This window comes from Convolutriloba macropyga, chromosome 7 (genome assembly GCF_964194025.1).
Source record: "Convolutriloba macropyga chromosome 7, txConMacr16.3, whole genome shotgun sequence".
Lineage (NCBI taxonomy): Eukaryota > Metazoa > Xenacoelomorpha > Acoela > Convolutidae > Convolutriloba > Convolutriloba macropyga.
Genome location: NC_134474.1, coordinates 49,822,575 through 49,839,954, shown reverse-complemented (window position 1 = coordinate 49,839,954; position 17,380 = coordinate 49,822,575). Strand labels below are relative to the sequence as shown.

General features: G+C 34.4%; 1 protein-coding gene across 1 annotated transcript in view; it reads right to left on the bottom strand.

Moving 5' to 3' along the window:
• The window catches only part of LOC142343099 (androglobin-like), a 307,512-nt gene that overhangs the window by 58,395 nt on the left and 231,737 nt on the right, over nucleotides 1–17,380 (bottom strand). The window contains 4 exon segments of the mRNA XM_075394786.1: nucleotides 1,772–1,940; nucleotides 12,553–12,673; nucleotides 13,227–13,265; nucleotides 14,004–14,115. Coding sequence (XP_075250901.1) covers nucleotides 1,772–1,940; nucleotides 12,553–12,673; nucleotides 13,227–13,265; nucleotides 14,004–14,115 — 441 coding nt within the window.

Genomic DNA, 17,380 nt, shown 5'->3' with positions numbered 1-17,380 from the left:
TTGGCCAATTCCGGGATGCACGATGAAATTAGGGTGTTGAATGCCGTCTGGTCAATTCGAATTTGTGTTTTGAATATTGCATAAAGTTCCTTTACTGTTAGGTCGTCACTTTCTTTCAGCAACACCTTTTTGTACTCGCAAGGCATTCCCTGTATGAATTGTTCACTTTTTGTTCGTGTTCTTTCGTCAGTGCGGTCTTTGTGAGCTGCATGATAGTCGAAAATTGTCTGGTTGGCGAGGCTATGGAGATGTGTGAGGAAAACGCCTGGTTGCTCTTTCACCGGATCAAACTTTCTTGATGGCAAATCGAGTTCAAAATTGCTTCTTTGGTCTGCTCCAGCGCATCGGTTGCGTAGTTGATCGAGAGAACCGTCAAGATCGTTTCTTGTACTTTCAGAGAGTCTAAGGTAATAGTTGAGTGCGTTATCGGCTAAGTGTAAGAGAAGATATCCTGCACGCTGATAATTCACTACAGGAATTCTAGATATGGCAATGCTTGCTCTCAATAGTTCTTAAAATTGAGGCCAGTTTTCCTTTATTAGTCCAGAGAAGCTTTTGGAGAGTACGTTTGGCTTTAGCCAGTTTGTTAAATTCTAAACACTTCATCTAAATTGTTGAAAACAGTTTTGTTGTCTTTGGTATCATACAATGTTATCTTTCTGTTTTCCAATAACACTGTTTTAAGATCTTCTTGTTCGCATAATTAAGTGGCAATCTTTGATCTCAATGGTGTCAATTCATCATTGATGTAGACTTGATGCTGGTCTTCTTTAACTCTCCTTTTATTCAGCATAATCTCCAACTTCGTTTCGCACCTGACAAATTTAACAGTGCAAAGTTGTCCATATCGTCTACTGACGAACCGATGAGATACAATAGTATCTGTTTTTGATATTCTTTCCCACCAGCTTTGTCATATTAACTACTTCCTCGTATTGGTCCCCATCTTTGCCCTCGTCCACTCCAAACATCCTGATGTTATACCTTCGCCGCTACTGCGCCTTCGCATCTGAGTAGGGAGAACTCTGCTGTTTCATTTGGTTTGGCATCGACAGCTGTTGCCTTCAGCTCAGCCACCTCAGCCGCTGCACAAAAATGGTCTCACCATGAAGCCTAGTGGTACTTGCTTAAGTAGCCAGGTCGGAACTCACGCTTGACACCAATTGCCATCTGGAGCCATGCCAGTGCAGCAAAACAGGTGCCAACCCATCATGCATCAAAGATGGATCCAATCTTTTTGATGGTATTTCAACATTCAGTCGCTGAAACTATTTAATTAAGTTTATCACACCCATTAGGCTCTTTCGTCATTTTTCCCAAAGGAACGGCAACGGGTCCTGTAATGCTGTATCCTGAGCAACTCTCAATTTTGTTATGTGCGCCAATACACTCTCTCCTTACAGCCGCCCCGGAAGTGAACTTATAGGCACAGGTGCACCAATGATATGACAGATTGGCCTCTCTCATTGAGTGACAAGATTAATTCTCATGCTCCCCTTCAATTGGATGAAAAGTTTTTAGAAGTCGTCAGCTGCGGACGGATCTCAATTATCACGCGAGTGACGGTTATCAGATTTTCATGGCCAAGCATCAACTGGACTGCCAGAACGAAACAATTGGTTGCTTGCTGCAGATATTTCTTTTGATAGTTTTAACCAACACAAACTCAATCACACCAGCATAACGCAGATGCATAACGCGTCAATGATGAACAAAAGAATAATGAAAAAAAATTATAGCTTCTCAAAAAGTTTATTCATGACCCACCGACCTGTTTCATGGCCCTGATTTGCTCCAGTCTCTCTGTGTCCTTCTTGATGTCACAATCTCCCGCCTGACCATCACTGGCGTCTATCACCACACGCATCACCCAGTGCGGTTTGTCATTGTCAAACTGCTGGCTGGAGGGACGACTCACGCCACCCCCACCCTTGCCTGACCTGGAAGCGAATTAAGTGACAAAAGAAAATAAGAATTTTGGAAAATCAATGGTATCAAATAATACCGGAACACGGCTACAGAAACTTGAAAATTTGTTACATTTTCATTCACTTCTCCAAAAATTATCCCCATTAGAACAAACTGAGAACAACAATGTTGCTAGCACATGAAGTCGTCATAAAACTTCGCGACGATCAAATGTATGATCTTTACAAAACGGTATGTAAAAAAAAACAAGTCAAAAATTACGTCTATAGAAAAATGCCATTTCTGTTTCTCATAAAGTATCAAACCAGTATCAGGGAGGAATTGTAATTGAATTAGAAAACTCTCTCAATATAATTTCAAACAAGCCAAATCGCGGTGTGCTGTGGCACAACAATTAGAGACAACAACTGAATCGCGAGGCACAACAACTACTCCAATCCAGACGTTTGCTTCAAAAAAAGGTCTACCAAGTGTCAAGAGGGAAAAAATAGCTATTAGATTGCCATCAAATAGCTAAGGTTGCTTCGTCGACATATGGTATCAAAATAGAAATGAGAAAAAATTTCATTGAAAAATGGTCTAATTTGTCCCAACAGCTTGCCGGAAGTAATTTTCAGTTAATATGAATCATCCACAGTAGACACAAACACATCAAATTAAAGCATGCAAAAGCCATTATGACACTGAGGGAAATCACACGTTGCCAAAAATCTATTCGCGCGAATTAAAAAAAAACCATCAGAAGTTATGAAATGTAATTTAAGCTCATAACCAAATCAAAAGAGTGCATAAGTAATCCAACAAAAACTAAAGACTAATGTTAGAAACAATTATTCAGCAAATAAATTTTTAAAAGAAACTATAACTTGGGGCAACCCTTGTGTTGTGGGCGAAATTAGTCCACATTTCATCTTCATCTGACTTTATTCGAATTTGACAGATTTCATTAAAATGCTTAAACTTCTTGGATTTCATTCAGCTGAGATACTGAGTGGCGTACGTCAAAAACAAGCGTATAAACTGTTCCTTGAGTATAACAAAAAACCTACAGGACAATTATTCAAAACTTTTTAACAAAATAGAACACATGAAAAATAGCTGTTTGAGTAGATGACTTCTACTATTAATTTGAAACAATCACTAATAAAGAGCTTAGCAGGACAATTTTCCAAACTCACTAGAAAGAATTTTCAGAACTAAAAAAGGAAAATGTAAACAATTAAACGTGTCTCAAAAAATCAACCTCAAGGTTGAAAAAACACTAACGAAAAAGACGCGAATGCACCAGAACAAACAAAAATTACAGGAAACCTTATCTAAAAAAAAGAGTAGTTTCCAAAAATTTGGCATTAAACTTGACATGAGGAAAACTGAAGTTCAAAAAGCATCATACAGCAAAGCAAACATTTCCACAACTTGCGTTGAGCCCTTGGAGACCATCAATGACAAATAAAAAAAATGTTGGAAAAAGACAGTAAAATAATTAGTTGATGTTTATGAACATACGTATTCTCTTTTTCACAAAACAATAAGTATTACAAATTAAAGCAACAAAATTTCACAGCAAAGAAGCATTTCTGCTACCTTTACGAAAATTAACATGAGACAGATTTCAAATCAACCCAAATTTTTGTTACTAAACAATACAGCAACAAGTTAACAGGAGCTTTATTTAAAAAAATCATCAGAGCAAAAACAAAAAAAGCGCAAAAATGGTGTACGTCAAAAATACGCTTAAAAACAGTTCCTTCAGCATAACGAAGGACCTACTTGACAATGATTCAATACAGTTCAGCAAAATGGAGCACATGAACAATAGCTGTTTGAGTAGAGGACTTCGACTATTAATTAAAAAAAATCACTAATTAAAGACAATAGCAGGACAACTTTCGAAATCCACTATGAAGAATTTTCAAAACTAAAAAAAGGAAAAGTGAAAAATTTTTTATTTCTCGATAAATCAACCTTAAGGTTGAAAAAACACTCCTACTAAAAAAAACGCATTCGTACCAGAACGAACAAAAATTACCCTTATCGCAAAAAAAAGAAAAGTTTTCAAGAAGATGGCATTAAATTTGACATGAAGAAAATTGAAGTTCAATAACTATCATAAAGCAAATCCGACATATTTGCAACCCTTTACTGAGCACTTGCAGACGATCAATAACAAATGAAAACATGTTGGAAAAAAGACAGTAAAAAGTAACTGCTGTTTACGAACATACGTTATCTCTCTTTCAAAAAACAATGAACAATTTAAGCAATGAACAGCTTAAGCAACAAAACTTCAAGGCCAGGAAGTATTTCTGCTGCCTTTACGAAAAATAACATGAGACATATTTCAAATCAACCCAATTTTTTACTAAACAAAACAACAACAAGTTAACAGGAGCTTTATTTCAAAAAACCATCAGAGCAAAAACAAAAAAAGCACAAAAATGAGGTACGTCAGAAACAAGCTCAAAAACAGTTCCTTGAGCATAACGACAAACCTACTTGACAATGACTCAATACAGTTCAACAAAATGGAACACATGAACAATAGCTGTTTGAGTAGAGGACTTCGACTATTAATTTTTAAAAAAAATCACTAATTAAAGACAATAGCAGGACAACTTTCAAAATCCACTAAGAAGAATTTTCAAAACTAAAAAATGGAAAAGTGAAAAATTTATTATTTCTCGAAAAATCAACATGAAGGTTGAAAAACACTCTAAAAAAACGCGCTTGTAGCAGAACAAACAAAAATTACCCTTATCCCAAAAAAAGTAAAAAGTTTTCAAAAACATGGCATTAAACTTGACATGATGAAAATTGAAGATCAATAACTATCAAAAAGCAAATCCTACATGTTTGCAACCTTGTATTGAGCACTTGGAGACGATCAATAACAAATAAAAACATGTTGGAAAAAAGACAGTGAAAAATTAACTGCTGTTTACGGACATACGTGTTCTCTCTTTCAAAAAACGATGAACAATTTAAGCAATGAACAGTTTAAGCAAAAAAACTTCAAGGCAAAGAAGTATTTCTGCCGACTTTACGCAAAATCTTAAGAGAAATATTTCAAATGCACTTAATTTGATGCTGTTTAACAAAATAGCAACAAGTTAACAGGAGTTTTTTTTCGAAAACCATCAGATAAAAAACAAAAATGCGCAGAACAGATCAGAAAATTTACTGAATTTGTTATTTTTACTATATTTAAAATTGATGTTATTGTCTTGAAAGTCGAGAAAAGGCAGCTAAATAAAATGAAAAAAAACTAGAACTTGAAATGACTAGAAAAGACTCTCAGCAATCTTGCAAACGGGAAAAGAGCGTTAGTAGTTTGAAAGAAAGCCACAAAATAAATTGTCTCCCTTTGGGTACTTGGTTGACAAAATCACCGTTCATTTTTTACTTTTTACTGACATAAAAACAAAAAAATTTGGATAAAATCTTTAAAAGACAGCACCCCAAGAAAAATCAAACTTTGTGCTCTATCTAAAGACAAGAGGAGGCTAATTTGATCTACACTAAAAAACTATATCGAATTTAACCAATTTTGCAGTCTTGTGTATCTGATAGCAGCTCTCTCTCACAAAGGCATGTATACATACGCAAACCAGGGTTGCCACTTCTCAGTAGTCATACAAGGATCATATATGATGTCATACAAATCATAACGTATTTCCTAGTAAACTGGGCTGAAACACGTATACTCTTATACATGCACACACACTTTTCTGATTTTACACTAGTGAATATACGCCCACATATATGCTCTAACATACACGCGTGCACAAACAAACACGCTCTCTCTCTCTCTCTCTCTCTCTCTCTCTCTCTCTCGCACATGCACAGACACACACAAATAAATTATTGCTTCGTTGTGAAATAAATTTTATTTTGAGTGAAAAAGAGAAAAATACTTCATCAGGTCGGTTCAGTATGTTTAAGAGCTGTGGCATGATACCGTTGTTGATTATCTAAGCAAAAGATCAAAATTGACCACAAAGAGTTGAGTAACAAATTTACAAAATTCTAGAAAGTACCTTAACACTTCAAGACGAAGTAAGGCTTGACATAATAAAAACAGTAATAAAAACAGTAAAAACAATAATAAAAATTTCAAAATGATTCTCCAAACCATTGATAGAAACAACACAACTTGTACTTCTGAATACATTGCATTACTTCATATTTAGAATTGAAATTGAAATGCATTGCTTCTGATAATCAAATTTTCTTTGAGAACCTCTTACATTTCCAATGAAAATTGAGCTTGTCTTGGTCTATTCTTTTGAGGAATGCATATCAAGATAGAAAAAACAACCGCATTAAAAAAGATATAACCTCTGAGAATGCAAATGATACTGAATACACTGCCAATGAACCCATTCCATTTTATGCGATAATCGACAAACACTTGAAAAATCATCACACAGTGCACCAAAATGAGATATAAAAACTTCAAACATGATCTAAATAAACTCTTAGGCGCAATTTTACCTTCGCTGATGGTGTCTTGAAAAGCAACAGTTAGTCTGAAAAAAGATGTAGTCTAAACAGGCAAAATATGTTTTAGTTTGAGCCAAATTTAATCTCATCTTCAATTGATTTGGGCCTTGTGCGTATATTTGTTCCGACCCCACTTGTGGGGAAGAAACTATATACTCAAATGGGTTTTTTTGTTCAGTCAATTTTGGCCGATCGATATATTCATCGTAAAGAAATGTGAGTGGTATCATTAAAAAGCTCGTCCAGCCTAGAATTTAAAAAAAAAAGATTTTTTTAATTTCGTATTTTTCGAGGAGTTATCGAGGATTGGAGCTTTGTGTGAACACGTCATATTTGGTATGATTTCGTTCACTTTTAGTGTAATTTTTCAAATTATGATCTTTTCCTTAAAATTTTTCATTCAAAATTACATTTCACGCCACAAAAGGAATCAATTTCGTATTCCTAATACACTAAGGGTGATAAAAAGACTAAGTCTGGTCTCATGGGGAAGTTTACTATAAAAAAAAGTCAAATTCTATTTCGGATCTGTTTTTTTCACAAAACTACATATTTTTTTAGGTCACCTAGAGACTGGTCTTTTTTCATATCGCTGTTTGGTTAATGAACCTGATTTACAGTAAAATGACGCCTAATGAACAAAAAACACATCTTCAAGGAATCGCACATGTTTTTTATGGCTTCGACTCTGAGCTTTTGTAACTTTAAATGAAATTTTGATTTTAATTTTGAGGTTTTACTGAATTTTTGGCGCCCTATGGCACAGAATTGTTGACTAAAAGTGCGATGGGTTTTCTAATGAGCATAAGTGAAGCTATTCAGTGCTTTGCTTGGACAGCTAATGACTGTTAAGACTTTTTATATATTTTTTCAAAATTTTTTTAAAACATTAACCGATCATAAATTTACTTTTGTAAACTGTAAGACAGTCTCAGTACTGACAGGATCCCCTTCCTTTCTACTGCAACCAAAATTAATCTGTTTAGCGGTTTTATCTTCTAACTATTGGTTTTATGACTTCGGTGCCACAAGATTTCAAAAACAATTTTAAAATTTTTGGATATTTTGTATTTTTGAATTTTTTTGAAATTTTATCACATAATTCTAATTTGAATAGCTCCCATTGGTTCAGAGAAGACCTTCAATGGATCATAGATAAAGTTTTCAGAGCAAAGCTTATGGTTTAAATGGCATCGACACTTTCTTCTCGCACTTTTCTACTGATTTTTTGGTTTTTGCCTGTATTTGTTGTTGTTGTTTTCATAGTCATAAGACTTATTGTGATATCTCATTGATTACCCAAGCATGAAAAATAATTTTTCAAAATTTTTTTTTGTACATTAACCAATTTTAAATTTAATTTCATGAAATGTAAAAGATTCTCAGCAATGACCAGAACTTCTTCCTTTTTTCTACAGCATTCTAAAAATCTAAATTGTTTTGGTTACCTTTTTTCTCTAACTCCTGGTTTAATGGCTTCGATGCCACAAGATTTCAAAAAAAATTAACTTTTTGGATACTTTTGTATTTTTGGCTCCTGTTGAAATCTTATCACATTATCTTAAAACTGATAGCTCCCATTGGCTTTGGGAAGACGTTAAATGGTGCATAGAAAAAATTTTCACTTACAAAGATGTGGTTTAAATGGCTGCGACACTCTCTTCTCGCACTTTTCTAATGAATTATTGGTTTCTGTATTTGTTTTTGTGCCATAGTCATAAGAACTGTGATATCTTATTGATTACCCATGCATGAAAACATCTTTGTCCTTCTATCGAGTCATGACTGAGCGTAATTGTTGACTTCTGTAGAAAGCTATTGAATTTAATGGCTAGTAAAACTTCAAAAAGAATTTTTCAAAAAATTTTTTTGAAAATTAGCCAATCGTAAACTTATCTTCGTGAACTGTACGAACGCCTCAGTAATTACCGGAACTCCCTCCTTTTTTCCTACGTCAACAAAAATAATCTAATTTGCGGCTTTATCTTCTGACTATTGGTTTGATAAAAAGCGATGCGCGGGTTTTCATAAAATTTTCGGACATTTGGACAATTTCTGGATTTGTTTGTGGTTCTTCTGAAGTCTCATCACATTTTCCAATTAGTGTTAGTTCCAATTGGCTTAAAAAGGATGTTCAATGGACCATAGATAAAGTTTTCAAAGAAAAGCTTATGGTTTAAATGGCTTCGACGCTTTCTCCATTTTTCTACTCTTCGGAAACCATGCATTTGTTAAATAAAAGCGAGACGATCAAGAGAAGGCTGGAAAAAGATTGGACACTATCAGCCTCCTTGAAAATGAGGGAAAATCAGAAAGAGCTTTCAGAGTCAATTGAACTTGACACGAGTCTTCTTATTGAGAAATGTAATTTGACGAGCAGGAATGACTGTTTCAAGCTACTCAGGACTCTCAAAGAGACTAGCGTTTTTCCGCCTGTGATGAATTACGACGGTGTCACTTTTTCAACTGACGATGAAAAGGCAAATGCATTCAATGAGTTTTTCAGCTCTGTCTATAGTTGTAAAATTCATGAAAATGCTAAAACAGCTTTTGATTAATTAAATTACAAGATGTTACGTTTGGAGTTTTGGAAATTGAAAAAATATTGAGCAAATGTGATGACAGATTTCCATGGGCTTAGATCAAGTACCATCTTTCTTGCTTCGTGATGGCTTTCAAATTTTAGCCCCAGCAGATATGGCATTGTTTCAAGTTATTCAAAAGTCCTCGCATTGGCCTGAAGAATGGAAAGCGCCATATATCACACCACTTCACAAAAATGGTTCAACAAGTGACGTTAAAAACTATCGTCCGATCAGCTTGCTTCCAAAGCTTTCTATTCTTTTTGAAAAATGTTGTTCAATTTTTTGTATCCACTAGCTAGGCTACTAGTCACAAACGCTCAGCACGATTTTATGAAGAGACGCAGCACAACTACTCAGCTTATTTCATATTTTGATGTTCTTTACAACAATCTTGACGAAAATTTCCCTTGTGCTAGCGTCTATTTTGATATCAGGAAGGCTTTTGATTCCGTTCTGCATCATAGATTACTAACAAACTGGCAGAATTTGGGTTTGACGAAGCTTTTTTTCATCTTTTTTCGGATTATCTCGAAGATCGACACCAAATTGTCCGTATAGGATCTTAATCTTCTGGGCCCTCCGTTGTAACATCTGGTGTCCCACAATGAAGTGTCATTGGACCAGTTTTGTTTATCGTGTACATGAACGATCTTGTTGACTATGTGCAAAACTCCCATGTTTATTGTACGCCGTCGACCTAGTGCTGCTATGCGTTGATTGTTTCGACGGTCTGCAATGTGACATCAATGGTATTTATGAATGGTCAAGCAAAAATCAACTGAAATTTCATCCAGAACAGTGCAAAGCGATGAAGTTTGAAAGCAGCCAGTCTCCCTTATTTCTAGGAGAAGCGGAAATTCTTTTCACTAGAGAGCAATGCTAGTTACGGTAGATCTTTGTTGGACAACACATGTTAAGACGAAAAATGCGAAATGTAGTAAAATTTTAAATTTTTTTGAAAAGGAGCATACCCTTTCAAGTTTCTATTCTCCGCAAGAAAATGTTGTACCAAATGATGATTTTATCTGTCTGACTTTACTGCTCCCAAGCTTGGTGTGTTACAACTGGTATTTCGAAAGTGTTAGAAAAGTTTCAGCGCAAAAAGTTGCGCTGGGTTATTAGGTTTGAGGATTACAACGAGACAATTTAAATTTGTAGCCAATTTGCTATCAAATCACGCGAGCTGACCTTATTCTACTATGAAAAACTTGGCATGCAACAACGGAGAGTGGCATCAAGCTACATGTCAATAGAAGGACACTCAGTTCCCGAGGATCGGTCAAAACCGTTTTTTGAACAACCGTTTAACAAAAAGTTCAAAACTAACAACTATTTTCTTAGTCGAACTATCCACGCCGCCAATTACTTAATTTCAATCAACGCCATTGACTTTAGGTCATCTTTCAATATTTTTTGTAAGAATTTAGATAATTTTCTTATAGTCAAAACACTTTCTTTTAACTACTATCGGCCATGTACATATTTTCTTAAATGTCGCTGTGTGGACTGCAGATCTTAATTTGCTACATTGCTTTGTTAATTTGTACTGTCATGTCTTTCTTTTACTATGTATTCCTCTTGTTGGAATTTAAGTCTTTTACTACTACTACTACTACTACTACTACTACTACTACTACTACTACTACTACTACTACTACTACTACTACTACTACTACTACTACTACTACTTCTCGCACTTTTCTACTGAATTTTTGGTTTTTGCCTGTATTTGTTGTTTTCGTAGTCAATAACTTTTTTTAATGTCTTATCGTATCGATGACTTGTCAATGACACACGTTCTTGTCGTCCCATCGGGGCATAACTCTTATGCTCCCATCGAGCGCTTTCACTGCCTTTCGCTGAAAGCAATTGAGTTTAATGGCGTTGATACTATCGGTTTTCCAAAAAAATATCGTGGTTTTAGTGTATTTGTTCCTGTTTATTGATATTTTGAAGTCATATTGAAAAAAAAGAATCTCATGTTAAAAAGTTAATGGATGATAGAAAGGTCATTACCGAAAAGTTCTTTTTTGATGGCTTCGACGATTTTCTCGCTCAATTTTTTTTTTGAATTAGCGGTTTTTGCTTATTTTTTTAAAAAATCTTTAGGTAGGCGTGAAATGCTGACCAGTCTCAAAAGCTGGAAATTGAGTATTCAAGGAGTGATGTTACCAAAGGCAGTCAGTTTATAGCGAATAGTCTCAAAGTTTATGATATTATACATTTTCAATGATTTTTTAAACTTTTCATTTTTTGTTGTCTTTTTTTTCGTCAACTTATAGCTTATTCTCATCAATGAGAGGTGTAATTCAAATTTTTGTATTCGAAAAATTTAAATTACCAGTGATATCATGCCGTAACTGATGTTTTGTCTGTGGACAATATGCGTTTAAAAAAGTTTTAGTGGTGTACTTGTGTTTCTTTTTCTCTTCTTTCAGCACATTCGCGTAATAACAGATCCCAATGATTTTCAAATGTGGCCCAAATGCACTTATTTATTCTTTCAGTATACTTTTAGTTGCATTAGTATGAATGAAAATGGAAGGAAGAAAACATAGTATTCAGATAATAGCTAATGATTTTAATGGCTTCAATAATTTGTGTTCGCAAATTGTTTACTTTTTTGAGTTTTTCTGCTTCTGTAGTCCGTTCCTATGCCTTACTCTAACCAACGACATGTCCTATTGGTTTGATAATGAATGTTTAGTAAATTTATTCACACTTATTTCGTTAAAAGCTTATGATTTTCAAGACTATAGAAACTATTTGGTTCAAAAAAAGTTGATTGATTTTTCAATTTCGCCTCATTATTTCCTTTTGAATTTGTTACCTAGTCTCATTGCCATCTGTTGTATAGTATGGACAAAGAAATTTGTTCAGTTAAGGCTTTATACGATTGCATTTTGGCGTTGTTACTAGGTGCGTTCAAATTTAGATACTTAGTTTTTGCCGTGAAGTTTTTGTTTTTGCTTCTTTTGTTGTTTGTTTGTTTTTCGCAGTTTTTTCAATGAAAGATCTCGTCAGTGCTGTAATGAGGCATAGCATTATGTATTTCAATAAATAGTTAGGTTTTTTAGAGGTTTTTTTTAAAACTCAAACATCTGTTTTTATTATGTCTTCATTTGGGTGAAAATTAAGTCAAAAGGGTAGATGAGCTCGGGTCGGAACATCATGTGCGAACGCACATTAACGAGCATCCTTGTTGGGTTCTATAATGTTTGGTCCCCTGTGTTTTTATGACCCACCACTTATGAATTGTTGTCATATGACTAGCTACTATGTAAAATAGCACGTAGTCCTGGTGGGCGTAAAATTTATATGCCCACTAAACTGCGGGGGAGGAGGAGGATCGCATTTTTTCGAAACTTATCTAGAGGAGAGCCGTATATTTAATAGTCCATCTGAAGATCTATCAACAACTTATATAATCGATCGTTTAGATTATTTCTAAGAAGAAACATTTTTTGAAGAGTAGTAGGAACATATTAATTATTTTACGAACATACGAAGAAGGGTGTTTTTTGCTATGACTCACTTGTCTGGCTTGAGATTCTTAGATGGCGTCTGTTTTGCGCCAGCAGACCTGCCCTGTCCACTGGCACTGCCCCCTCCCGCTCCCGATCTGGAAGAACCTGGACGACCCTCGTCATAGTTGGCTACAACATGACATCATAGTGCAACAAACATCACGACTATATAATCCGCTTCAAGAAAATCATTTTAAAACATTTACCATTTCCAAGTAATAGCACATGAAGGTTCTAAGAAAAATTAATATTTCTTCGACATATGATCTTTGTATGATTACTAAGAAATGTCATCCGGGTCAATAAAACCATTTTCACGAAGAAAAAAACTGACGAATAAATAATAATAAATATATAAAAATACAAATCTCGAACGTTTTGAATGCTGTTGTCAGAATCATTTTTAATGACTCAAAATATTAGAAAGACATTTTTGGGCCGAATTTAGCCTAGAAGAATGTTGCCATGAATTTTAGAAGACTAGACTGGGGGGTTAGTGGGAGAATTAGTGACGTGTATTGGACAAGTATGGAAATGATCAAGGTCAAAAGTACAGTGACGCACAAACAATGTGAATAATTTTGAATACACTGAATACAAAATTATGTTGAGACTGTTTTCGACACAAATGTCACTAACAGGACACGAGCAAACAGACAAATAGCTTACTAACTGTACAAACCTTCAGCTATCGGATGCGGAGGCTCTTTGCGACCTTTGACTAAATGGAATAATTTAATCAATTGACAATTAACTTGGTTATCATGAATTTAGTCATCAACACAACAGATAAGCAGTTTAATTAATCTAATATCAGCAGTCCGTTTCTTTTCTTCACAACAAGAAATAGGCCTCTATTACAATATGCTTTTGTTCTCCCCGCTTAGATCAGGTAAGAACAAAAACTTGTGATTGGAGGCATTAACATAGCTATGGAATGGAGTAATTTTAGTTTTAGTTCGTAATATTATTAACTCACCTAATTATTAAACAAGTGAAGCGAAAAACGGGAAAATCTCAAAATGTCTCTTTCCTTCCCGTGGAATTCATTGGGCTAATAGACTAGTTAAAACACGAGAAAATTTAATGGTAGTTGAAAATGGTTTGTTGTTTCGCTGAGTCCGACAGGTGATAGCTCAAAGCATTAAGCTACCAATTCTATGTGTAAGATACGTGAAAGCAAGATAAGATAGATTGTTACTGAGGAAAAATAAAACAGTTTCTAGCGCGGTTTATAGGGGAAAAGATAGCAATTATTAATTTATATTAAATTTAAAAGCAAAGCGAAAAACATGAGAATTCTTTTCTTAACGTTTCTGATGTGTCATTCCTTTATACCCATAAATATTAACTTCCTATTTAAGCGAAAATGACGTTAACAAGACTTACAAGATCTGGAAATACTTAAATAAAAACTTGAAGATGGCTTTTTCGTAATAACTTCCGCTCCATAAATTACCTTTCATCTCCTCTTTCTCCTGTTCTTTCAGCACAGCGACATGAGCCCACGCTGCCTGTGATATGGGCCAGGACTTCTTCAAAACCCTCGCTTGGATTATGTATTTGTGCGGCTAAAATATATGTGCAGACAGTTAAACACAGAAGAGGAAATCAGACCATTAAATGAATTGAACAATGCCGCATTAGAGCACCAATGAGACCTGCCATTGACGAGACAAGACAAGCAACAAAATCAAATAGCAATAACGACAATTATTTACGACCAAACTCAATGAACGTTAGATGAAACTTAAAATAAAAAAAATAACTTGTACTCCAATAGAAAAGTTATGGAATTGTTTTCAATGAGACTAGGTAACCAGGAGACAAAAAAAAACAAAAACATCAAAGTTAAAAACACTAAATATTTTAAAAAATTGATTTCAAAGTCATGAAAACCATTAGCTATCAGCAGAAATCACAGAACAGGTTGGTTTATACCTCGATAACAAGCTAATGAGACATTTAATTAATCTAAATATGTAAGACTACAAAAAAAAATGGAAAAAAAGGGCAAAAATATTTGAAATAAATCAAATTTTGCGAGTAAACTATGTCGAAGCAGTTAAAACTTTAATATACCCACTAAAACCTCGAAAACATTAAATATGTTCATTTGCGTCTTCTTTTAACGTCAAGAAGGTAATATCTGACCTGCAATTAATGTGGTTATAAAATAAGACCACAGAAAACCTGAAAAATGAGCAAATGAACAAACATGAAAAATCGTAACATCAAACCAAAAAAAAAATTATTTAGAACGTAAAGTTGGAAAACAAAAAATCGTAATTCACAAAAGATTGCCTCATGTCTTTGCGCAGGCCTTTCTAAACGTTGACAGAAACAAGACAAAAAAGTGGCAAAACTCAAGAATCCCTTTGTTTTTTAAACAATTACTTTTAAAAGACATTGTTCCGGTTCGGAACAATGATCTGAAACAATCTTTTAAATTGGGATTTCCCGTGGCAAACAGCTGTAACGTTAGCTTGTTGTCTGGGAAATGCAATGTCATAGGTCTGAAGAGTCAGGAGATCAAATAATAAATCTGCGTAATGCCTGGAAACAGTTGAGCTTGATCTGATTATAAGTTAAAGTGTTGTCTGGTGACCAAGATAGTCGTAGACGAACAAAACCAACAGCTTGCAAAAATATTTCAATATAGATCTTACGCAAGTTTTAGTCATCTGTTAAGCAGGTTATCGATTGATAAAGAGAGTTGCCAATAAACATAGCTGGCAGATTGCCGGAAATAAGCTTAAAAACATTAAATATGTTCATTTGCGTCTTCTTTTAACGTCAAGAAGGTAATATCTGACCTGCCATTAATGTGGTTATAAAATAAGACCACAGAAAACCTGAAAAATGAGCAAATGGACAAACATGAAAAATCGTAACATCAAACGAAAAAAAAATATTTAAAACGTAAAGTTGGAAAACAAAAAATCGTAACTCATAAATAATTGCCTCATGTGTTTGCGCAGGCCTATCTACACGTAGTCAGAAACAAGATAACAAAGTGGCAAAACTCAAGAATCCTTTTGTTTTTTAAGCAATTACTTTTAAAAGACATAAAAACCATATGCTTTCAACTAAATGATACTAAATAGATTACAAACTGAGGAACGCCACTGGACCTGTCATCACTGAGATTAAACGCAAGACAACAAAACAATAACGAATGCACGCAGAACTCAAAATTCCCTTCAAACACTTTTGCGCAAACAAACACTTTGTGCAAACACAGTCCAAAAGCCATAAAAACTAGGAACTGTTCGATAAAATTATTAATTATCTTCATTGGGCCTCAATTGTATTTCAATGGAATCTGTCAATATCAAATCATTCCGGTCTTTAATTAACATCAAAAATGCAAAACTATTTACAAAAAAGACAGCGGCTCAATAAAACCCGAATAAATTTTAAAATGTAAAAAATCGACGATTAGACCAAAACTAGCCTATAAAAATAGAAACAAGCATTTAATCCAAATGCTAGAGGAACAGATACTTTGACAAAAAGAAGTCAAAATATTAAAAATATATGATAATTATTGAATTTAATAAATTTTTGATAATTATTGAGCAAAATTAGCAAAAACTGGCTAAAATTTATTGCCAGAACACTATCTTGGACGCGGAAGTGAAAGTAGTCCCTCTTTAGAGCTTACAAAGATTGTATTTTTTTTCTTCAGTTCTATACGTTTGGAAGAATTAAAGAAACTGGGCTAATAATTTTGTGCCAGTTTTGAAGAAAAAAAAGCTGAATTCTGAAACATTTAGCCAACAAATTGGATCAAACAGGTTCAGGAACAATCTTCTAGCTTTAGAGTTAAAACTAACAACACTGTCGTTAGCAATTACAACATACTTTTAGCGAAAAATTTTTAAAAATTATGTAAAGAAAATACAGACAATGCTGATCGAAGCAACGGAAATCAGTCGAACGAACACAAACTTTATAAACCTTGATGACTTCCAGAAAAAAACCGAAATTCAAAAATATCTCTTTGCTTATATTTTCTACGCTCGAAAGACTTTCTATCGAATTCACTCACAACCCTCTACAATGACTATCGATCATTTGACTAAACAAAAAACTCATGTGAGTATATAGTTCCTCCCACACCAAAGTGGTTCGGAACAATGATCTGAAACAATCTTTTAAATTGGGATTTCCCGTGGCAAACAGCTGTAACGTTAGCTTGTTGTTTGGGAAATGCAATGTCATAGGTCTGAAAAGTCAGGAGATCAAACAATAAATCTGCGTAATGCCTGGAAATAGTTGAGCTTGATCTGATTACAAGTTAAAGTGATGTCTGGTGACCAAAATAGTCGTAGACGAACAAAACTAACAGCTTGCAAAAATATTTAAATATAGATCTTACGAAAGTTTTGATCATATGTTAAGCAGTTTATCGAATGATAAAGAGAGTTGACAATAAACGTAGCTGGTAGATTGCCGGAAAAAAGTTGCGATAGACGCTTGAGGCCTTCCGTAGAATTGAAAAACTAAAGAAACCGACCACCAGTCGTCCTTAAATAGACCACTAGACTTTTTGAGTTATATTGGGAGCGTCAATTTTGTGACATACCGTCTAAAAGGAGAAAACCCTAAAAGGGCTTTATCAAAATTGATATTCGAAATCAAAAACTCAAGACTAATATTCAAGAATTAGGGCTAAAGCTTGGCACTACTTAAATGCACACTATTAACTAGTAAATGTTCATAAAATATAAAGTTCCATAAGTGAGCTCAGAAGTCATTTTTTGAGTGAGGTAAGTCACGCAATTGACCTAAAAGCAGAAATGACGTCACGTACACAAATTTTAACTGCAA